General features: G+C 44.0%; 1 protein-coding gene across 4 annotated transcripts in view; it reads right to left on the reverse strand.

Moving 5' to 3' along the window:
• Window positions 1-24,475, reverse strand: part of FAM169B (Protein) — a 272,894-nt gene that overhangs the window by 193,521 nt on the left and 54,898 nt on the right. For all 4 annotated transcript variants that reach the window (XR_013450305.1, XM_078078940.1, XM_078078939.1 and 1 more), the window contains exons 6-7: window positions 3,939-4,121; window positions 62-193 (exon numbers count right to left, since the gene is read on the reverse strand). Coding sequence is in view for 3 of the 4 variants with exons in the window: in XM_078078940.1 (XP_077935066.1) it covers window positions 62-193; window positions 3,939-4,121 (315 nt within the window). In the remaining variant the exon portion in view is untranslated. The remainder of the gene's footprint in view (window positions 1-61; window positions 194-3,938; window positions 4,122-24,475) is intronic.

The following is a 24,475-nucleotide window of genomic DNA, read 5'->3' on the forward strand; positions in this document are numbered from 1 at the left end:
CTGACTCCATCAGTACGCATTAACCTGGGCTTCAAAGGGCACGGCGCTCACTGCGACTCACAGTCTGGAGGTCTTGACTGCTGCAGTTGAACCTTCAGCCAGATGCTGCCTCGCTGGCCCCAGGCTCCTGGGGGCTCCACCTCCCACAGGCGACCCCGCTCCTCCGGGTGGGCCAACAGGAACTTCCTGCAGACTGAGGATGCGCACTGTGAGCCAGGAAGGCCCGCCCCCTTCTGCCTCTCAAGGCACTTCCGGTTCCTGGTGAGGCCCCGCCCACCCCAGCCTGGCTCACCGCTCTGGTGCTGCTCCGCACAGACCACCGTTTCACCTTCTCACCTGCCACTTGGTGCTCCCACTTTCACCCACCCCCATCTTAGCTTGGGGCCGCCATAACAGAACGCCACACACTGGGGGGCTTCAACAACAGACTCGCTGTCTCACAGTCGGGGACGGAGTCCCACATCCGGATGTAGGCAGAGGCTCGCTGAGGGCCGCCTTGTCGCTGTACCTTCACGGGGTCTTCCCTCTATACCTCTGTGTCCCGGCCCCTCTTATAAATAAGAACCTCCTCTTACCAGTCTACTGGATCAGAGCCCCACTCATATGACCTCACTTAATCACCTCTTTAATGGCCCCACCTCCACACACAGTCACGTGGGGGACTGAAGCTTCAACATAAGACTCGGGGGGACCCAATTAAGGCCATAACATCACCCCACACTGTCCTCTCCTCAGGCACTGTCCTTCCTCCCCCTGAGCCTCCCCAGCTCTCCTCTCCCACAGAACCTTCCAGCACATCCTCTGCAGATGCCTTGATTCCAGAGTCATCTCAAGGCTTACAGACTTCTATGTCCACGTTCACAGGGTGAGCATTTTTCACACGGCAGTGCCCCAAATCCAGCCAAATGGGAAGCTGCTCCTGGTCCTGCAGGTGCCCATGGGGACACCATCAGGCCCTCTCCTAATATTTCCCGGCCCAGGGCAACAGCACAGATGGAAACCTCCAGAGCATGACACTAAGTATTCAGAAAGTGTAAGCCAAGCTAGCAGAGTGCTAGATAGAATGTTCTGCTCTCCTATCTTGACAAATATAACTTCATAACAACAGGGAAAGCCAGTTTCAAATTTAGAATTTCTTGGACTCCTTGGAGTTTTGCACCAGAATGTGGCAATACCAAGAGAGCCGGCCCCCAGCAGGCTGCCCACCTGCTTCTCCTCCTACCCCAGCCCCACACACATAGACCACAAGGGGCCTGTGCATACAAATGTGGACACCATGCCCACACTCCATCCATGTCCCACCAGTGGCTGTCCCTGGGGTCTAAAGACATGCAAACTGGTGGCATGGTCCACCCTTAGATGCACAGATCCAGGGATGGAGTCTACTCCAGCCCTCAGCACTACTGGCAGGAATCCTGGGGTCCTAGTACCTTGAGCTGGCTTAGAAGGAGTGGCCTGGACCCAGGAGGAATATCCTTTTGGGCCCACAGACTCCTGATGCCATGGAGAGAGTCACAGCTGCAAGGGGGCTCTAAAGAATGGGGCTGTGGACAGGAGTCCCTGTTGTCCATTCAAAGGTACTCAATAAAAGCCAGTCAGTGAAGGGTGCGGTCAGTGCACCTGCACCCAGGCTTGAGCCTCCAGAAGCTTCTTTCTCCACACTCTACCTATTCACCTACATGCCCAGATACAGCCAGGGGTGATGTAAAAGCCTGAGGCCCCAGCATCCTCGGCTAGGTAGCTGAAACCCCTAAGACAAGTAGCATGCTTCAGAATCAGCACCTTCATATCTTCTTTCTCTGCAGAGCAGAGACAGAGGATGGAGAATAGGGATCCACAGAACACTGCAAGGGTCTCAGCAGAGCTGGCCCTGGGGCAGCCCCCCACCCTTGGAGGCTGCTATTTCCCTGGGAAACCTGAGGTGGCTGCCCTGGGAGGCCAATGCACTCAAACAAAGGTCTCAGAGCCGAAGCAAAAATGGGGGGGGGGGGCACCTGGGTGGCTCCGTCAGGTAAGCATCTGCCTTCAGCTCGGGTCATGATCCCAGGGTCCTAGGATGGAGCCCCACATCTGGCTCCCTGCTCAGCAGGGAGTCTGCTTTTCCCTCTCCCTCTGCCACTCCCCCTGCTTGTGTTCTCTCTCTCTCTCTCTCTCTCTCTCAAATAAGTAAATAAAATCTTAAAAAAAAAATGAGGGGAACAGGACAGGCATGTGGACAGAGAACCAGCTGCCTAGGTTCTGGAACTTTCCAACACCTCAAAGTGAGCAACACAGTGCAGTAAGCCTAGAATGCTCTTTGCAGAAATTCAAGGATCTTCAGAGTTTAATTATAGACCAAGACTTTGGAAATACAAAGAAATGACTAAACCTACTTGAAAATATGTTTCACCTGCTTTTCTTAGGACTTCAGAGCAACAGAAATTTCCTTACCTTTCCTACCTTCTCTCTCTTATCTGTTCTCCCCATATGATAATGGCACTGGAAACTCAATACTAAGGGTCCAAAAACATCTGTATCACAAGAAGTGAAACAGAACCCAATGTGGGGTGGGTGGGCTTCGTGGGCGGGGGGGGGGGGGGGGCGCAAAGGGACCCTGGGGAAATACCCACCAGAATCTGCCCTCCTTACTGACTTGGAATGTGATGTTTAATATCAGAGCTTTTTTCATTTCCTCTGACAAATATATATAAAGATTTCTCTTCCAGAATATGGAAAGGGACTGTGACAGTTCACTTTAAGTGCCAACCTGACTGAGCCAAGGGTACCCAGATATTTGGTCTAACATTATTCTGGGTGTGTCTGTGAAGGTGTTTTGGATGAGATCAGCATTTGAATCAGTAGACTGTGTAAAGCAGATTGCCTTCCCACATGTGGGTGGGCCTCATCCAATCAGTTGAAGGCCTGATTATGGAACAAAAAAGCTGACCCTCCCACAAGTAAGAGGGAACTCCTCCTGCCTGTTGAGCTGGGACATCAATCTTTTACTGCCTTTGGATTTGAACCAAAAACTTTTTGTTGGCTTTTCTTGGGTCTGGCGCCTGTGGGCATTTGGACTGTTAGGACACCATCGGCTCTCCTGAGTCTCCAACTTGCTAACAACTGCAGATCCTGAGAGTCTCAGTCTCCACACCATGCGAGTCAGTTCCTCATATTAAATCTCTTCTCTCTATATATCTACATCCTATTGGTTCTGTTCTCTGGAGAACTCTGACCAATACAGGGACTCAGTGGGTCAAGAATGGAAGAGGGGACTGTCTTCTGCAGTAGGAGCTACGAGGTGCTTGGGGGCTCAGTGCCGTCAGAGCTTGCCTTTGCACTCCAGCTGCCCTCCCAGCTGAAGCTCCTAAGGATCGCCTGCAGCCTCTAGTGGAAAGGACGAAGTCACGGGCTCTAAGCTTCAAGTGAAGGAGCAAAGGCCCTCTGAGCGCCCAGCAGCAATTGGCAGCACGGACACACTTCTCTGGATTCTACTTCTCTCTGAGGTTGTGTGACTTCTTTTTTTTTTTTTTTTTTAAGATTTTATTTAATTGTCACAGAAAGAGAGACAGCTAGAGAGGGAACACAAGCAGGGGGAGTGGGAGAGGGAGAAGCAAGCTTCCGGCTGAGCAGGGAGCACAATGCGGGGCTCGATCCCAGGACCCTGGGATCATGACCCGAGCCGAAGGCAGACGCTTAACGATTGAGCCACCCAGGCGCCCCTGTGACTTCTTTTTTATTAGCTCTAAATCCAATTATTTCTCAGGCCGGGAAGGGCTCGCCGCCTGTGATACAGCATAAAGCCTCATCTGTGCGGAAGCAATGGGAGATTTCTCAGGAGGAAAAGAAGACCCACACGCCGAGAGTGCCAAGGAACCTCCCTCCCCACAGTCACCTAGAACGCACATGTGTTATCCATCACCATTACCCCAACTCTTCCTCCTGATACAAGGTGGGCTTACCTTGGTACATGGCAGGAGAAATTGGCCAACTGACGCCCAGAGCCTCGTCCTCTCGGAATGTCTCACAGAAGTCCTGCAGCATGGCCATGCCCAGGCCTTGGCGACGGTACGTCCTCCTGACAAACACGGTGTCGAAGACAGGCAGCAGGTAGCACACACCTGTGCCATCACCACACAGGCTGCCTGCAGGGAAAGGAAGTGACATGCACTAGCCCCAGACTTGCATCAACCCGCCAGAACCCTGCGGAACGCCCGCACAGCCGGGTCATTGGTACCACCTAGAAGAAGGGCTCACATCACTGACTAAACAACCTGACAAGACAGCAGATCCTCCCAAACCACCAGTTCTCCCCAGCTGGTGGGTCAGCCCACATGTGATTGATCACTGGGAGGACAGCCACCAGACTACCGCACTGAAATGAAAAGCAAACCCAGGTGAATGGACCATTCATGCACCCAAGACCCTGAGATGCTGCCCTCACTGCGCACAGTTCACAGAGACACTTGAAGCCAATGAGAAGCATCTGGGCGACATCGAAGTTCTCCATGAACCCAGGCTGTACGGGCTGGGAGATCCACCCAATACATCTCTAGGGCATGGACTTGTTTTGGTAACTCTAACAAGGGGTCATCATGTCCTATTAAGGCAAAGTACATTTACCCCGAATAGACTAAGTCCTGTTTCCCCTACAATATCAATGACCTTGCTATAGCAGAGCAGGAGAGGTGACAGTTGGCACCCTTCCCACTTTTCTACCCTGAACTGAACTTCACTGCAACCAGCACCAATACCAGCACAGTTGCTGTTTCTGCAATGGGAGCTTAGTGTCGCAGCCAGTTGCCTCTGTCATCATCCTAACCAGAAAATCGGTGCTACATGGAGCCTACTACATCATCTTTCTCACTTCCAAACTGCACAGGTGCCTGTGCCCTAGATGCATTAGAGTCCAGGAGAAGAAGTATGTAGCATATTCAGCTCCTATTGGAAAAAGAGGTATTCATCCCCACCAAGATTCAGAAGGTGGGTAATCTCCCAAACAAAAAACTGACTCCAATTCTAATCGGCCAGACTGAGTTGCAGAGACACATGCTACCATAATAACTGCAAAAATGGCCACAGTTATTACCCCTCCTGTATCCACATCCCTTTACATGTGGTTCTGAAGCACCTGCCATCAAGAGATGGGTTCTGGCCACATAGGGTCAGTGCCCATCTGTTCTCTCTCATATCCCTGCCACTCACCCCAAGAACAAATCTGGACTAGCCTGTCACCATGAAAGAAACATGGCCTGGGCACCCTTGTGGTCCCAGCAAACATCGAGCCACCCCCAAAAAGCAGAGTCACCTACTGGATGGGCTAAAACCCATGGAAACTGTCAATCAAAAGGATGGTGAGCTGAATGGTTGGTTTTGTGGGAAAATGAATGAAATAAATAAATAATCTGTGGCCAGTGATCAATACCACCTAATTCACTTGAGATGGTAATTGTAGAGTATTTGAATTTCACCTTCAGTGTTCTTGAAATGATAGTACAAACTTGGATTGGAATTCTATAACTTCCAACTTCTACAGACAATGAGAACAACATTCCCCAAATGATAAAGTCTTCCAAAGCTGAAAAGGTTTAATGTTAAATAAAAATACAATTCCATTCATGATAGTGTTAAAAAAGAGTCGGTATTTAGGAATATATTTAAACAAAAGAAGCTCAAATCTTGAATACTGAAAAACTAGCAAACATTGTCAAGGGAAATTAAAGAAAATCTAAATAAATGGAGACATTCCATGTTCATGGATTGGATGACTCAATACTGTTAAGATGGCAATTCTTCCCAAACTGGTCTGTAAGTTCAATGCCTATCAAAATCTTAGCAGGCATTTTCTTTTTTTAAGAGAGAGTGAGAAGGAGGGCAGGGGGTGGGGAGGGAGGGAAAGGGACAGAGGGAGAGGAAGAGAGGGAATCTTAAGCAGGCTCCACACCCAGCACAGAGCCCAACACGGGGCTCGATCTCATGACCCTGAGATCATGACCTGAGCTGAAATCAAGAGTCAGACACAATCAACTGAGCCACCCAGGCGCCCCACCGGCAGGCATTTTTGTGGACACTGACAAGCTGATACTAATATTGCCATGAAATGCAAAGTCTCTACAATAAGCCACCCAGTTCTGAAAAAGAAGAGTAAAGTTGGAAGTTTTACACTACCCAATTTCAAGGTTTCTTATAAAATCAAGGCAGGCAAGCCAGTGGGATACTGGTGCAAGGATAGGCACATACATCAGTGGAACAGAAATGAGTCCAGAAACAAACTCTTACACTTTGAACTTCAACAAAGGTGCCCTTTTCAAATGAGGAAAAGACAGTCTTTTCAACAAATGGTGGTGGGATGACTGGATATTGATAAATCAAAAAAAAAAAAAAATTTTTTTTTAAGGGAAGAAGCTGGAACAGAACAGAAAGCCCAGAATTAGACCCACACAAATATAGTCAACTGATCTTTGACAAAGGAGCAAAGTAAAGTCAATGGAGAAAGGACAGTTGCAGTAAGTGATACTGGACAACTGGATATCCACATGAAAAAATAATAATAATAATCTAGACACAGACCTTAAACCCTTCAAAAAATTTGCCTTAAAATGAATCACAGACATACATATAAAACGCAAAACTACAAAACTCCTAGAAAATAACACAAGAGAGGGGCGCTTGGGTGACTCAGTCGTTCAGCGTGTCTGCCTTCGGCTCAGGTCATGATCCCAGGGTCCTGGGATCGAGCCCCGCATCAGGCTCCCTGCTCCACGGGAAGCCTGCTTCTCCCTCTCCCACTCTCCCTGCTTGTGTTCACTCTCTCGCTGTGTCTCTCTCTGTCAAATAAATAAATAAAATCTTAAAAAAAAAGAAAAGAAAAGAAAAGAACACAAGAGAATATCCAGATGACCTTGGGTTTAGCGATAAATTTTTTACATACAACAACAAAGGCATGATCCATGAAAGAAAAAACTGACAAGCTGAATTTCATTAAAATTAAAATTTGCGGCTCTGTGAAAGACCATGTCAAAAGAATGAAAAGGCAAGGCATGAACTGGGAAAAAATATTTGCAAAAGACACATTTGTCTGATAAAGGACTGTTATCTGAAATATACAAAGAACTTTAAAAAATCAATTGTAAGAAAACAAACAACTTGATTAAAAAGTAGACCAGAGATTTTAATAGAGACCTCATCAAAGATGTATACGTACAACAGATGAGCATATCAAAAGATGCTCCACATCATGTCATCAGATAAATGCCAATTAAACCAACAAGATATCACTGCACACCTAATAGAGTGACCAAATTCCAGAACTGTCAACACCAAATGCTGGTGAGGATGTGGAGCAATAGGAACTCTCATTCATTGTTGGGGGAAATGCAAAATGATACAGCAACTCTGGATGACAGCTTGGTGGTTTTTACAAAAGTAAACATACTCATATCATATAATTCATCAGTTGTGCTCTTTAATACTTATCAAAAGGAGTTGAGAACTTATGTCCACACAAATGTTCATGGCACCTATATTCATAATTGCCAAAACCAGGAAGCAACCAAGATATCCTTCAATATGTGAATGGATAAATAAACTATGGTACATCCAGATAACAGAATATTATTCAGTGCCAAAAAGAAATAAGCTATCAAGCCACAAAAAGCAATAGAGAAACGTTAAGGCATATTACTTAGTGAAAAAAGTCAACCTGAAAAGTCTACAATTACACCAATGATATGACATCCTGGAAAAGACAAAACTATGAAGGCAGTGAAAAGATCAGTGGTTGTCAAGGGGTCATGGGGAGGGAGGGATGAATGGGTGGAGCCCAGGGATTCTTAGGGCAGTGAACCTATTCTGTATGATGCTACAAGGATAGCTATATGTCATTATACATTTGTCAAAACCCATAGAATATACAACACAAAGAATAAACCCTCATGTAAACTGAATTGTGTCTCCCCAAATTCTTACATTGAAGCCCAACCCCCAGTACCTCTGAATGTGACTATATTTGGAGACAGGCACTTTAAGTGGTGATGAAGTTAAAGGGAAGTCTTTCGAGTGAGCTCTCACCCAATCTGATGGGTGTCTTTATGAGAAGAGGAAATTTGGACACACAGAGAGATGTGCACACACACAGGAAAGACCGTGCAAGGACACAATGAGAAGCAGCTATCTACAAGCTAAGGAGAGAGACCTGGGAAGAATTCTACAAAACCTGCCAACACCTTGATCTTGGACTTCCAGGCTCAAGACCTGTGAGAAAATTACTTTCTGTTGTTTGAGCCACCCAGTCTGTGGTATTTTGTTATGGCAGTCCTAACTAATAGGTGTATCAATATTGGTTTATGAATAGCAACAAAGGTACCACACTAATGTAATATGTTAATAATACAGGAAAGTGTGTATGTGTGGAGGACGGTGGGGGGATGTAGAAGAACTCTCTGTACTTTGTCCTCCACTTTTGTATAAACCTAAAACTACTCTAAAAAACAAACCCTATTAATTTTTTAATGCACTAGGTGTTTTTATGGGGCACCTGGGTGGCTCAGTTGGTTAAGTGACTGCCTTCAGCTCGGGTCATGATCTCAGGGTCCTGGGATGGAGCCCCACATCAGGCTCCCTGCTCAGCGGGGAGCCTGCTTCTCCCTCTCCCTCTGCCGCTCCCCCTGCCTCATGCTCTCCTGTTCTCTCTCTGTCAAATAAATAAATAAAATCTTTAAAAAAAAAAAAAACTGTACTAAGTGTTTTTAAAAATTAAGTTGAACGCTCACCTCATATCATATATAAAAAATTAATTCAAGATGGATCTAGGCATAAATAGAAGTTAAAACTATAAAGCTTTCAGAAGAAAACATAGAGGAAATCTTCACAACCTTGGGTTAGTCAGAGAGTTCTTAAATTCAATACCAGAAGCACAATCAATTGACAAATCTGACTTCATTAAAGTTAACTTTCGTACTTCAAAGTTAGACTGCAGAAAATATTTACGAATCACATTTCTGATAAAGGACATATGCAGACTATATAAAGAACTCTAACAATACAATAAAAAGAAAACAACCAATTAAAAATGGACAGATGATCTGAACACTTTTTCAGAGAAGACATACAAACGGTTAATAATCAGTGAAAAGACACTCAACATCATTAGCCACTAGGAAAATGAAAATTAAAACCACAATGCAATGCTACTTTTGACCCACTAAAAAATGGCTATAGTCAAGATGACAAGCAGTAATAAATGTTGACAAGATGTGGAGAAATTGAAACCATCCCATAACGCTGATGGGAATGTGTAATGGTAAAGCTACTTTGTCAAATAATTTGACAGTTTCTTAAAGTTAAACATGTGCTTATCAGATGACCCACCAATTCTATTCCTAGGAAGCTAATATTTGCTACAATTTGGATGAACCTCAAAAACATTAAGTAAAATAAGCCAGACACAAAACACCACATATTGTATCATTCCATTTAGATGAAATACCCCGGAAAGGCAAATTGATAGAGACAGAGAGCAGACTGGGGGTTGCCTACAGCTGGGGTGGAAACAGAGATTGGCAGCAAACAGGCAACTTTTTGGGGTGATGGAAATATCCAAAACTCTAAATTTTTTAGAAATCCCTTACCATCAGCAAATTTTATGGAGTGTAAAATTATACCTCAACAAAATTGATTTTTAAAAGATTCAACGAATTGTATTAAAATTATTGTATTGGGGCGCCTGGGTGGTTCAGTGGGTTAAGCATCTGACTCTTGGTTTCAGCTCAGGTCATGATCTCACAGTCGTGAGATTGAGCCCCACATCTGGCTCCCCACTCAGTGTGGAGTCTGCTTCAGATTCTTTCTCCCTCTCCCTCCCCCTTTGCCCCTCTCTGCTCACATGTTCTCTCTTTCTCAAATAAATAAATAAAATCTTTAAATAAATAATAACAAAATTATTACATTGAAATTATAATGAAAAAGATACAATCAAGTGTAAAAGAGAAAAAATAGTAACTTTACAGTAGAGAAACCTATCAGACACCCCCTTGAGTGATCAGGGTGACCATCACTAATAGTAATGTTGGGATCATGTACCTTTACGTGTGATGGAAGCATGTGATTACAAGGACACTTCACTTTCCCCCAAACCCATATCCCACTCTAATCATGTGAAAATATCAGACAGACCTAAATTAAGAGACATTTCACAAATCTCCTGACCAGTACTCTTCAAAAGTGTCCAGGTCATGAAAGACAAGGAGAACAAAGAAATGGTCACAGATCGGACCAGGGAACTAGGACGATCTGAAAACTACATGCAAAGTGGTATCCTGGATCAAACCCTATAAGAGATAAAGGACATTGCTAAAAATTAACAATGTTAATTTCTTAGGTTTGATCCCCATACCATGGTCATGTATTACCAGCAGGGGGAGGTAGGTGAAGGGTATAACAGGAACTCTGAACTATCTTTGCAACTCTTCTGTAAATCTAAAATTATTTCAAAATAAAAAGCTGGGGGAGGGAGAGAAGCAGAAGAAACAAAAGCATCCCACCAGCCCTTTCTAACAGCTAACCATACCATCAGGTTGGTCAAATAAAATTTATCTTCTAAAATCAATTCCTGGGGCACCTGGGTGGCTCAACAGGGTAAGCGTTTGCCTTCAGCTCAGGTCATGATCCCAGGATCCTGGGATCAATAGGGCTCCCTGCTCAGCGGGGAGTCTGCTTCTCCCTCTCCCTCTGTCCCTCCCCCCCCCCCACTCCTGCTCTCTCTCTATCTCTCTCAAAAAAAAAAAAAAAAAAAAAAAAAAATATATATATATATATATATATATAATCTTTAAAATCAATTCCCAAAACCCAAAGAATTGGCTTTTTTTTTTGTTTTAATAAGGATACTAATTAGCTGTAATAAGAATATTACGTGATTATGAACAGGGGCAGAGGCAATGAGCTGGCTGCATGCCAATAGACTCTCATCATCAGCACATCAAGCCTAAGGAAATCATATCATATAGCATGGGATGGTTGGGAAGAACCCCAGCAATGATCTCATTCATTCTACCCATTTTACAGACATGGCAGGTGACAGGGTCAAGAAAAGTAAAAACAAACAAACAAAACAAAACACACAGACAACAAAGGGCTTGGCTCCCTTCTATCAGTAACACCTGCCCAACTGCCTCTCATCAGCTCATAGAGAGCCTGTTGATCCCGAGCAAACTCAGACCAGCCCACGGCACCAAAGTAGCTGGTGGCAGAACTGAGCCAAGAACCAAGACCTCGGGTGCCTGGGTGGCTCAGTCGGTTAAGCATCTGCCTTAGGCTCAGATCATGATCCCAGGGTCCTGGGATCGAGGCCAGCATCGGGCTCCCCACTCAGCAGGGACTCTGCTTCTCCCTCTTCCCCTCCCCTCTGCTTGTGCTCTCTCTCTCTCATGCTCTCTCTTTCAAATAAATAAATAAAATCTTAAAAAAAAAGGAACCAAGACCTCCTGGCCTCTTGGTGCCCTTTCTTCTTCTTTCTGGCTGCTTCGTGTCTAAAATTACTTTCAGTGATTACACAGGTTTTCTGTACCTAACAACACTTAGGAGATTAAAGCATATTCCAGATGGGCACTGTTCAAAATCGGAACAAAGATGCTGTCCCTCAGGCAAATTTAAATATCCAGAAAGGTCTTTTACCTGAGGATAATTGATCATGGAAAGAAAGGTCATGGGAACAGATCCATGGAGACTACAATTCATAGTCAATGGTGGGGATAAAACAAAAAACAAACAAAACTATGGTAAAGCACAAACCAGTCAGAATGTTCAACCCACGAGGCTACACCAGGGTGAACTGGCTAAATGGGCAGCAGGATGAGATCATTTTTACCATAAATGCTGATAGGAAAAAAACAAGAAAAACTGAAAATTAACAAGCCAAGCATCAGAATTTAAAAGACTGAAAAAGAACAGAAGAGAGACCCAAAGAAAATAAAGGGAAGGAGGGGCGCTTGGGTGGCTCAGTCGTTAAGCGTCTGCCTTCGGCTCAGGTCATGATCCCAGGGTCCTGGGATGGAGCCCCACATCAGGCTCCCTGCTCAGCAGGAAGCCTGCTTCGCCCTCTCCCTCTGCCACTCCCCCTGCTTGTGTTCCCTCTCTCGCTGTCTCTCTCTCTGTCAAATAAATAAAATCTTTAAAAAATAATAATAATAGGAGGAGCAAGATGGCGGAGGAGTAGGAGACCTGGATTTCGTCTCCTCTCAGGAATTCAGCTGGATAGGGATCAAACCATTCTGAACACCTACAAACTCAACAGGAGATCGAAGAAAAGAAGAGCAACAACTCTCTGAACAGAAAAGCGACCACTTTCTGGAAGGTAGGACGTGCGGAGAAGTGAATCCGAGGCGGTATTCGGGAGGATAGACGGTGGGGGAGGGGCCTCCGTCGGCCGCTTCTGGCAAGTGATAGAGCCACGGAGCACAAAATCGGAACATTTAGAAGTCTGCTCCGCTGAGGGACGTCACTCTGGTGGCGAAGTGGGGGGTGGAACACTCGCGGGACAGTGTGGCCTCAGGACCCTCAGGGTCACAGAAAGACCGGGGGTGCCTGAGTGCGGCAGAGCTCCCAGGTATCGGAGCGGGGAAGCCGGCTGCAGAGACGGAGCCCAGGCGCGGGCTCTCAGCTCGGGGTTGCCATAAACCGTGATCCGCGGCACAGTCGGGCCACTGCTCCTCCAGCAGGGACCCAACAAGCGGCAGATCCGGGGAGACTCACCTTCTTCCCCCGGGAGGAGAGGTGCGGGAGCGCACCGCGGGGATCTGCTGGGTTTGGAGACTCCACCCGGGGTCGGGTGCCAGATAGAAAGGCGCGGTCACAGGCCGGGTGAGCGCGGAGTGTGGCCGGAGACCGGGGAGACGGGAGTGACTGACTGCTTTTCTCTGGGGGCTCGCTGAGGAGCGGGGCCCCGAGTTCTCGGCTCCGCCAGGGCGGAGACTGGGAGGCCGCCATTTTCACTCTCCGCCTCCAAAGCTGTACGGAAAGCTTGCAGGGAACAAAAGCTCCGGAGAGCAAACCCGAGCAGATTACTTAGCCCGGACCGGCAAGGGCGGGGCAATTTTGCCTCCGGCAAAGACATTTGGGAACCACGGCAGCAGGCCCCTCCCCCAGAAGATCAGCGAGAACAGCCAGCCAAGACCAAGTTTACCGATCAATGAGAAGGGCAGAACTCCAGCGCTAGGGGAATACTGCACATAGAATCCATGGCTTTTTTACCATGATATTTTAGTCTTTCAAAGTTAATTATTTTTTTTAACTGTCTTTTTTTCTTTTTTCCTTTTTTCTTTTTTTTTGAATTTTTCTTTTTCCCTTTTTCAACCAACATCTTATCAATCCCTTTTTTAAAAAAAAAACATTTTTATTTTTCATTTTTAAAATCATATTCTATCCCTTCATAGTAGTTACCCGTATTTTTGGCATATATATATATAAGTTGTTCTCTCTTTAAAATCTTGAGATAGTTTCTTCTAACAGATCAAAATATACTCTAAATCTCTAGTGTATGGTTTTTTTCTACTACCCTGCCAGATCACATTCTCTCCCTTTTTTCTTTCTTTCTTTTTTTTTTTAATCCTCCTCTTTCTTTTTTCAAACAACTTATCAAATCCTTTTTTAAAATTTTTTGTAATTTCCATCTTTACAGTCATATTCCATCCCTTCATCATATCAACCCTTATTTTTGTACATATATAAGTTTTTCTTTCTTTAAAATTTTGGGAGGGACTTTCTTTTAACAGACCAAAATACACCCAAAATCTAGTGTGTGGCACTGATCTATAATCCAGCCTGATCATATTTGATCACATTCTGTTTTTGTTTTGTTTTGTTTTGTTCTGCTTTTGTTTGTTTTTATCTTTATCTTTTTCTTTTTTCTTTTTTTCTTTCCTTTTCTTTTTTCTCTCTTTCCCTTTCTTTTCCCACTGCTTCAGGTCTTTTCTGATTTGTTTAGAGTATATTTTCTGGGGACGTTGTTACCCTCTAGCATTTTGTTCTCTCATTAATCTATTCTCCTCTGCACAAAATGACAAGACGGAAAAAATCACCTCAACAAAAAGAACAAGAGGTAGTACCGACTGCCAGGGACCTACTCAATACGGACATTAGTACGATGTCAGATCTAGAGTTCAGAATCATCACTTTAAAGATACTAGCTGGGCTTGAAAAAAACATGGAAGTTATTAGAGAAACCCTTTCTGGAGAAGTAAAAGACTAAAATCTAACCAAGTAGAAATCAAAAAGGCTATCAATGAGGTGCAATCAAATATGGGGGCGCTAACTGCTAGGATAAATGAGGCAGAAGAGAGAATCAGCCATATAGAAGACCAAATGATGGAAAATGAAGAAGCTGAGAAAAAGAGAGATAAACAACTACTGGATCACGAGGGCAGAATTCGAGAGATAAACGATACCATAAGACGAAACAACATTAGAATAATTGGGATCCCAGAAGAAGAAGAAAGAGAGAGAGGGGCAGAAGGTATAATGGAGCAAATTATAGCAGAGAACTTCCCTAATTTGGGGAAGGAAACAGGCATCAAAATCCAGGAAGCACAGAGAACCCCTCTCAAAATCAATAAAAATAGGTCAACACCCCGACATCTAATAGTAAAACTTACGAGTCTCAGAGACAAAGAGAAAATCCTGAAAGCAGCTCGGGAGAAGAGATATGTAACCTACAATGGTAGAAACATTAGATTGGCAACAGACTTATCCACAGAGACCTGGCAGGCCAGAAAGGACTGGCAGGACATATTCAGAGCACTAAATGAGAAAAATATGCAGCCAAGAATACTATATCCAGCTAGGCTGTCATTGAAAATTGAAGGAGAGATAAAAAGCTTCCAGGACAAACAAAAACTAAAGGAACTTGCAAACACGAAACCAGCCCTACAAGAAATCTTGAAAGGGGTCCTCTAAGCAAAGAGAGAGCCTAAAAGCAACATAGACCAGAAAGGAACACAAACAATATACAGTAACAGTCACTTTACAGGCAATACAATGGCACTGAATTCCTATCTTTCAATAGTTACCCTGAATGTAAATGGGCTAAATGCCCCAATCAAAAGACACAGGCTATCAGATTGGATTAAAAAACAAGACCCATCGATATGCTGTCTGCAAGAGACTCATTTTAGACCCAAAGACACCCCCAGATTGAAAGTGAGGGGGTGGAAAACCATTTTCCATGCTAATGGACACCAAAAGAAAGCTGGGGTGGCAATCCTTATATCAGACAAATTAGATTTTAAACCAAAGACTGTAATAAGAGATGAGGAAGGACACTATATCATACTTAAAGGGTCTATCCAACAAGAAGATCTAACAATTGTAAATATCTATGCCCCTAACATGGGAGCAGCCAATTATATAAGGCAATTAATAACAAAAGCAAAGAAACACATCGACAACAATACAATAATAGTGGGGGACTTTAACACCCCCCCCACACTGAAATGGACAGATCGTCTAAGCAAAAGATCAACAAGGAAATAAAGACTTTAAATGACACACTGGACCAAATGGACTTCACAGACATATTCAGAACATTCCATCCCAAAGCAACGGAATACACATTCTTCTCTAGTGCCCATGGAACATTCTCCAGAATAGATCACATCCTAGGTCATAAATCAGGTCTCAACCGGTACCAGAAGATTGGGATCATCCCCTGCCTATTTTCAGACCACAATGCTTTGAAACTAGAACTCAATCACAAGAGGAAAGTCAGAAAGAACTCAAATACATGGAGGCTAAAGAGCATCCTACTGAAGAATGAATGGGTCAACCAGGAAATTAAAGAAGAATTAAAAAAATTCATGGAAACCAATGAAAATGAAAACACAACTATTCAAAATCTTTGGGATACAGCAAAGGCAGTCCTAAGAGGAAAGTATATAGCAATACAAGCCTTTCTCAAGAAACAAGAAAGGTCTCAAGTACACAACCTAACCCTACACCTAAAGGAGCTGGAGAAAGAACAGCAAATAAAGCCTAAACCCAGCAGGAGAAGAGAAATAATCAAGATCAGAGCAGAAATCAATGAAATAGAAACCAAAAGAACAGTAGAACAGATCAACGAAACTAGGAGCTGGTTCTTTGAAAGAATTAACAAGATTGATAAGCCCCTGGCCAGACTTATCAAAAAGAAAAGAGAAATGACCCAAATCAACAAAATCATGAATGAAAGAGGAGAAATCACAACCAACACCAAAGAAATACAAACAATTATAAGAACATATTATGAGCAACTCTATGCCAACAAATTAGATAACCTGGAAGTAATGGATGCATTCCTAGAGATGTATCAACTACCAAAACTGAACCAGGAAGAAATAGAACACCTGAACAGACCTATAACCACTAAGGAAATAGAAGCAGTCATCAAAAATCTCCCAAAACACAAAAGCCCAGGGCCAGATGGCTTCCCAGGGGAATTCTACCAAACATTTCAAGAAGAATTAATACCTATCCTTCTGAAACTGTTCCAAAAAATAGAAATGGAAGGAAAACTTCCAAACTCATTTTATGAGGCCACCATTACCTTGATCCCAAAACCAGACAAAGACCCCATCAAAAAGGAGAATTACAGACCAATATCCCTGATGAACATGGATGCAAAAATTCTCACCAAAATACTAGCCAATAGGATCCAACAGTACATTAAAAGGATTATTCACCACGACCAAGTCGGATTTATCCCTGGGCTGCAAGGTTGGTTCAACATCCGCAAATCAATCAACGTGATACAATACATTAACAAAAGAAAGAACAAGAATCATATGATCCTCTCAATAGATGCAGAAAAAGCATTTGACAAAGTACAGCATCCTTTCTTGATCAAAACTCTTCAGAGTATAGGGATAGAGGGTACATACCTCAATATCATAAAAGCCATCTATGAAAAACCTACAGCGAATATCATTCTCAATGGGGAAAAACTGAGAGCTTTCCCCCTAAGGTCAGGAACGCGGCAGGGATGTCCACTATCACCACTGCTATTCAACATAGTATTGGAAGTCCTAGCCACAGCAATCAGACAACAAAAAGAAATCAAAGGCATCCAAATTGGCAAAGAAGAAGTCAAACTCTCACTCTTTGCAGATGATATGATACTTTATGTGGAAAATCCCAAAGACTCCACCCCAAAACTGCTAGAACTCATACAGGAATTCAGTCAAGTGGCAGGATATAAAATCAATGCGCAGAAGTCAGTGGCATTCCTATACACCAACAACAAGTCAGAAGAAAGAGAAATTAAGGAGTCGATCCCATTTACAATTGCACCCAAAACCATAAGATACCTAGGAATAAATCTAACCAAAGAGACAAAGGATCTGTACTCAGAAAACTATAAAATACTCATGAAAGAAATTGAGGAAGACACAAAGAAATGGAAAAACGTTCCATGCTCATGGATTGGAAGAACAAATATTGTGAAGATGTCAATCCTACCTAGAGCAATCTACACATTCAATGCAATCCCCATCAAAATACCATCCACTTTCTTCAAAGAAATGGAACAAATAATCCTAAAATTTGTATGGAACCAGAAAAGACCCCGCATAGCCAGAGGAATGTTGAAAAAGAAAAGCAAAGCTGGCGGCATCACAATTCCGGACTTCCAGCTCTACTACAAAGCTGTCATCATCAAGACAGTATGGTACTGGCACAAAAACAGACACATAGATCAATGGAACAGAATAGAGAGCCCAGAAATGGACCCTCAACTATATGGTCAACTAATCTTTTTTTTTTTTTTTTTTTTTTTTTTAAAGATTTTATTTATTTATCTGACAGAGAGAGACACAGCGAGAGAGGGAACACAAGCAGGGGGAGTGGGAGAGGGAGAAGCAGGCTCCCTGCAGAGCAGGGAGCCTGATGCGGGACTCGATCCCAGGACCCTGGGATCATGACCTGAGCCGAAGGCAGTCGCTTAACCGACTGAGCCACCCAGGCGCCCCCTGGTCAACTAATCTTTGACAAAGCAGGAAAGAATGTCCAATGGAAAAAAGACAGTCTCTTCAACAAATGGTGTTGGGAAAATTGGACAGCCACATGCAGAAGAATGCAACTGGACCATTTCCTTACACCACACACAAAAATAGACTCCAAATGGTTGAAAGACCTCAATGTGAGACAGGAGTCCATCAAAATCCGAAAGGAGAACACAGGCAGCAACCTCTTCGACCGCAGCCGCAGCAACTTCTTCCTAGAAACATCGCCAAAGGCAAGGGAAGCAAGGGCAAAAATGAACTATTGGGACTTCATCAAGATAAAAAGCTTTTGCAAAGCAAAGGAAACAGTCAACAAAACCAAAAGACAACTGACAGAATGGGAGAGGATATTTGCAAATGACATATCAGATAAAGGGCTAGTATCCAAAATCTATAAAGAACTCATCAAACTCAACACCAAAAGAACAAAGAATCCAATCAAGAAATGGGCAGAAGACATGAACAGACATTTTTCCAAAGAAGACATCCAAACGGCCAACAGACACATGAAAAAGTGTTCAATATCGCTCGGCATCAGGGAAATCCAAATCAAAACCTCAATGAGATACCACCTCACACCAGTCAGAATGGCTAAAATTAACAAGTCAGGAAATGACAGATGTTGGCGGGGATGCGGAGAAAGGGGAACCCTCCTACACTGTTGGTGGGAATGCAAGCTGGTGCAGCCAGTCTGTAAAACCGTATGGAGGTTCCTCAAAAAGTTGAAATTAGAGCTACCATATGATCCAGCAATTGCACTCCTGGGTATTTACCCCAAAGATACAAAAGTAGGGACCCGAAAGGCTATGTGCACCCCGATGTTTATAGCAGCAATGTCCACAATAGCCAAACTGTGGAAAGAGCCAAGATGTCCATCAACAGATGAATGGATAAAGAAGATGTGGTATATATATACAATGGAATATTATGCAGCCATCAAAAGGAATGAGATCTTGCCATTTGCAACGACGTGGATGGAACTGGAGGGTATTATGCTGAGCGAAATAAGTCAAACAGAGAAAGACATGTATCATATGACCTCACTGATATGAGGAATTCTTAATCTCAGGAAACAAACTGAGGGTTGCTGGAGTGGGGGGTGGGGTGGGAGGGATGGGGTGACTGGGTGATGGACACTGGGGAGGGTATGTGTTCTGGTAAGCGCTGTGAATTGTGCAAGACTGTTGAATCTCAGATCTGTACCTCTGAAACAAATAATGCAATATATGTTAAGAAAGAAAAAAAGAAGAAGAAGAATGTAGCAGGAGGGGAAGAATGAAGGGGGGGAAATCGGAGGGGGAGAAGAACCATGAGAGACGATGGACTCTGAAAAACAGACTGAGGGTTCTAGAGGGGAGGGGGGTGGGAGGATGGGTTAGCCTGGTGATGGGTATTGAGGAGGGCACGTTCTGCATGGAGCACTGGGTGTTATGCACAAACAATGAATCATGGAACACTATATCTAAAACTAATGATGTAATGTATGGGGATTAACATAACAATAAAAAAATTTAAAAAAAAAATAAAGCACATTAGGAATTAAAATAAAGATATGGCTACAGATGTGGCAGAAATTTCAAAGGTAAAAGAATATAATAAATATCTCTAAGCCAATAAACTTAAAAACAGATGAAAAGGACAAATTCCTAGGACAATACAAACCACCAAAACTGACTCATAAAAAAAACAGAAAGACTAATGATGCTCCTATGAGCATCAAAACATGAACTCAGTAGTTTAAACCTCTCCCACACTGAACACATCAGGCCAGGTGGCTTTAGATATAAGTTCTACCAAACTTCCAAGGAAAGCCTTCCAGAGAACAGAAAAAGGGAGAATATTCTCCAACTTAGTCTATGAGTCTAACCTTTTAAGGACAAAGAAAAAAACAGCCAAGGATCAGAAAAATAGGTAAACACAGTAATTCTTAAGCATAAGTCAAAAAAATTTAAACCGATATTAACAAACTGAATTCAAGAGGGTGCACAAAGTTAATCTAGATCACGGTAAGGGGCTGGTTTCTTTGCTCACCACCCTGGCTGTTTTCGAGGAGATGCAGAATCAATGAGGTATCTTTGAGGAAACCATGACCAAGGGGCATGAACTAAGACTGCACATAATGAAGGCTTTGCCTTCAACAGCCTGGGAGGACCTGAAGACAGAACCTCTGAGAGAAGGAAACAAAGCCTACCAAAGAGGAGGCAACGTGGTACCAACAGGCTGTCCATTAAAAATAGGCACCCCAACAAAACACAGAAAAAGACAAGGAGGGTTACTTCACAAATTCATTGAGGGAATTCTTGGAATACCTAAGACAGCATTCACAGATGGTGCGCCATGGGGGAAATGATAGCAACAGGCGGCCAGAAAGTAATAGAAGAAACGGAATCTGCTTCAAAGAGAGAGATTTGTCAGGAGGAAGATAAAACAGGCAGGTGGCGAGACAACAGTCTATGACTGTGGGTGGGTGTATTCCCACCACCGGCTGTTTTTGAGAACTAAGACCTGGGCACCAGGGAAGTTATGATGGGAGGCCCCAAGGCACAAAATAGCCAAGTGCCTGGCCAAACGCAGCCTGGCTCTTGGTGCGTTTCCTTTTGCAAAGTAGCATTTGTGGGTGCTAGGAAGCACCTGTCCAGGTTCGCCCTGCTAATCCCAAAGACAATATGCTGTCCGTGGTGGTTGCAGACGCTTGGCTCTGTGACACATTTTAAGAATAACTGCTCTAAAAATCCAAATTCAGGCAACAGTTGCCAGTCCAAGAGATTAAGTTCAGACTATAAAGATATTTGGGATACTCCTAACCCATGGAAACCCAACAGAGAACTAGCCAAAAGTGTTAACTTTTGCCAGCCATTAGCACTCTCCTTTTGTTACAATCATACTACCTGTGGGTGGTGAACCCACTGTACAAGGTCAGAGCCAGATATCCCTTGGAACCGGGGTCAGAGCCAGACTCCCTGGGAACCCACTGCACAAGGTCAGAGCCAGACTTCCTTGGAACCTGGGGCAGCTGAGAATCTACTGAAGACACCAGTAAATGATCTGGATGTTCCTGAACTCTTCCCGCCAGGGAGCGCTGCTAACACCTATCTGCATAAAATCATTTTATTTTTTAAAGTATGAGACATTTAAATTGTATCTGCTGGACTAGGCACCGGCAAACTTTTTCTGTAAATTCCAGACAGAAAATACTTTAGGCTTTAGGAGCAAGCACTCATCTCTGCAGTTGTGGACAAAATCAGCTGTGGACAATACGAATGGGCATGGCTATGTTCCAATAAAACTCTATTTACAAAAATAGGCGATGAGCAGAATTTGACCTCCAGGCCATAGCTGCCGGTGCCCGCTCCAGAAAAACATCACTTTTACAGGGAGGACTAAGTGTTTATAACACCTATTTGTAATACTTGCCTTTTCTCGAGAACAACTGAAAACAATGCATTAATCTGAACCACCTCCAAACAAGACACATTTAGAGATAAGCATTAATTATATCATTTTTCTTCTAAAAGTTTCATTTGTATGTATTTTACTATTACAAGAGGAATTAAAAAAAAAAACGAGGAATTTATTTATAAGGTGCCACGAAATTTGATTTATCTCTAAAATATTGGGGAAAAGAGTTTATCTGCTTAAATAACTTTGGCCAAGTTGACTTTATCTCAGGTTGTTAAATAGAAGAAAATCTGGGGGCGCCTGGGTGACTCAGTCATTAAGCGTCTGCCTTCAGCTCAGGTCATGGTCCCAGGATCCTGGGATCGAGCCCCGCGTCGGGCTCCCTGCTCAGCAGGAAGCCTGCTTCTCCCTCTCCCACTGCTTGTGTTCCCTCTCTCACTGTGTCTCTCTCTGTTAAATAAATAAATAAATAAATAAATAAAATCTGTATCAGTAATTCACCTCCTTTTTGGATTACAGGAGCAAGAACTGCTCCAGTTCAACTCTGTGCTGGACCCTGCACATAATCTAGGCCACGTGGCCTAGAGCAAAGGAAAATTATAAAAGCCAAAGAAAACTACCAACAAATTATAGAACTAAGAGGAAAGTCTAGCAAGGTTAACAGACATAAGATCAACATATGAGATGGATGGCATTTCTATCCGACTAGCAACGATCAGAAAATAGGCTCTAAAATAAAATATTTCGTAGCCACGGGATCAGCAACCACAAAAAAAGCTGGACAATACCAATGTTGATAAAGATGTGGAGCACCAAACACTCTTCGCCTTTTGCAGGTGACAGTATACACATGTCCAACCACTGTGGGAGACAGCTATGCGTCCCCTCAGGGGAAGCTGAGTATATGCTTCAGCTAGCGGTTCCTTTCTTTTTTTTTTTTAAGATTTTACTTATTTATTTATTTGAGAGAGAGAGAGAGAGAAAGCAAGAGCAGGGGGAGGGGCACAGGGAGAAGCAGGCTCCCCACTGAGCAGAGAGCCCAGTGTGGGACTCGATCCCAGGACCCTGGGATCATGACCTGAGCCAAAGGCAGACGTTTCACTGACTGAGCCACCCAGGTGCCCCTCGCAGTTTCTCTTTTAAGTATACACTCTCAAGTGGTGTTGCCCAAATGTTTTCTCATTATCACCAACGTAAGGAGCCATTTTTTCCTAATCACCACCCTCCCCCCCCAACTAAATACTAAGGAATAACGCTTTGTGGGGTAGGGTTTAGGTTTGGAGAGCCACAGACCATTGTATTATCCATGATTCTTTTGCTTCCCAAAAAAAAGAAGGTTTGATTGTTGGGGGCAATGCTTCCCCACTGAGAATGCATGCCTTGGGTGAGTGATTCTCCAACTTCAATCCTTGGGAGTCACCTGGAGGGCTTGTTAAGACAGATCGAAGGGGCCCAGTCTACCGCCAGGGTTTCTGATGCAGCAGGTCTTGGATGGAGCCTGAGAACTCCTGTAGCCAATAATATGTGAGCAGCACGAACTGCCTGCTGAGCACTCCGTCTATTACACATCGTCCACTGTGCAGCAATGAAGGGCTGCCTGGTGGTGGTGACTGCAAGTATTCCAGGCCAGACTGAGACTTTATAAACAGGATTCTTCCATGGATTATTATGGGCTGTCTATCCAGCCCATGGTCCTTTAAAATTGCCCCACCACAGCTAAGAACAAAGGCCAGGTGGCCATATCTGAACCATGAAAGCCAGCCCCCCCATCCACAGTCAAGCTAAAGGTGGACGCATGATGCACAAGAAAACCAATCCACAGGCCAGCTGGACCAATCTGATTCTTCCGAGAGACTTTAAATGAAGTGAAACGAGGACCACAATAGATCTTGGCCCTTTAAGGCAGGCACAGGGAGAGGCCAGGTGGGCATCGTGGCAAACTAAAGTCAAGCTTATGAGGAAGCAGGAGATATAAGTGGGCAAAGTTAGCAGGTTTGCAAGGCTGAGAATGCAGCAGCTGCTGGTGCACATCCCAGCAGACGAAGCCAGGCTGCATCCCGTGCATTTCTCCCTGCACCCTCCAATACCCCGTCTTCAAGGGGACCTCCATTCCTCACCAACAGCAACCCCTTTCTCACTGGGCAGCAGAGTCGGGACCTGATCCAACACCGCACTCCCCACTCACACCACCTTCGTTACTTATGTTTCTGCTAAAGTCCAGAAGATGGCCTGAGGGGAGCCTGCCCGATGAGACAACCCAGCAGGAGGTACCTGTGGCATTGGACATCTGGGGGAGAGGAGAGCAGAAGACCCTCCCCCCCTCCCCCACTGCGATGAGCAGGGCAGCTGAGGTCACTTCGAAACATCACTGCCATCTCGAAGGTCACATGCTTGTCTGGATTGCAAATCACCTAATTTAATACTTTTAAGTGCCACTCCTGTTTTTATGATTTGCATTAGTGTTGGAGTTTTCAGACATCTGAAATATAAAGCTGTTCTTTTTAGATTTTTATACAAAAGCAAAACACTTCTTAGCTCTGCCTCAAATTGGCCAACTCGCCCCTTACCGGTCCAGTATTTTCTTCCCTTGAAAGCTAACAGTCTTGTGGACTAGTGGTTTGAGAACAAAAGTTAAAGTAAAACCTCATTAGTTTTGATTACCTAGGGGGAATTTCAACATAAAATAGTTAAATGGCTGAAGTGTCAATATTTCATATAAAAGAGAATTACTGAACAGTCAAATGAAGGGAGACATTCAAACCAGCCTATTAAGAAAATATTCCCAAAGAGAGGTCTACCTGAAAAGATCTCATTCAGCCTATACAAAGGTGCCCACTTGTTTCAAACTGAATGTGCTCCTCAGCAATAAAGAGGCACAAACTACTGATCTACACATTGACTTGGATGAATAGCATTATGCTGAGTGAAAAGAGTCAGTCTCTTGGGGCGCCTGGGTGGCTCAGTTGTTGGAGTGGCCGGGTCTTGATTTCAGCTCAGGTCATGATCTCGGAGTCCTGGGATCAAGCCCCAGGTCAGGCTCCACATTCAGCTCAGAGTCCGCTTGAGATTCTTTC

Source organism: Halichoerus grypus, chromosome 8, assembly GCF_964656455.1.
Source record: "Halichoerus grypus chromosome 8, mHalGry1.hap1.1, whole genome shotgun sequence".
Taxonomy (NCBI): Eukaryota; Metazoa; Chordata; class Mammalia; order Carnivora; family Phocidae; genus Halichoerus; species Halichoerus grypus.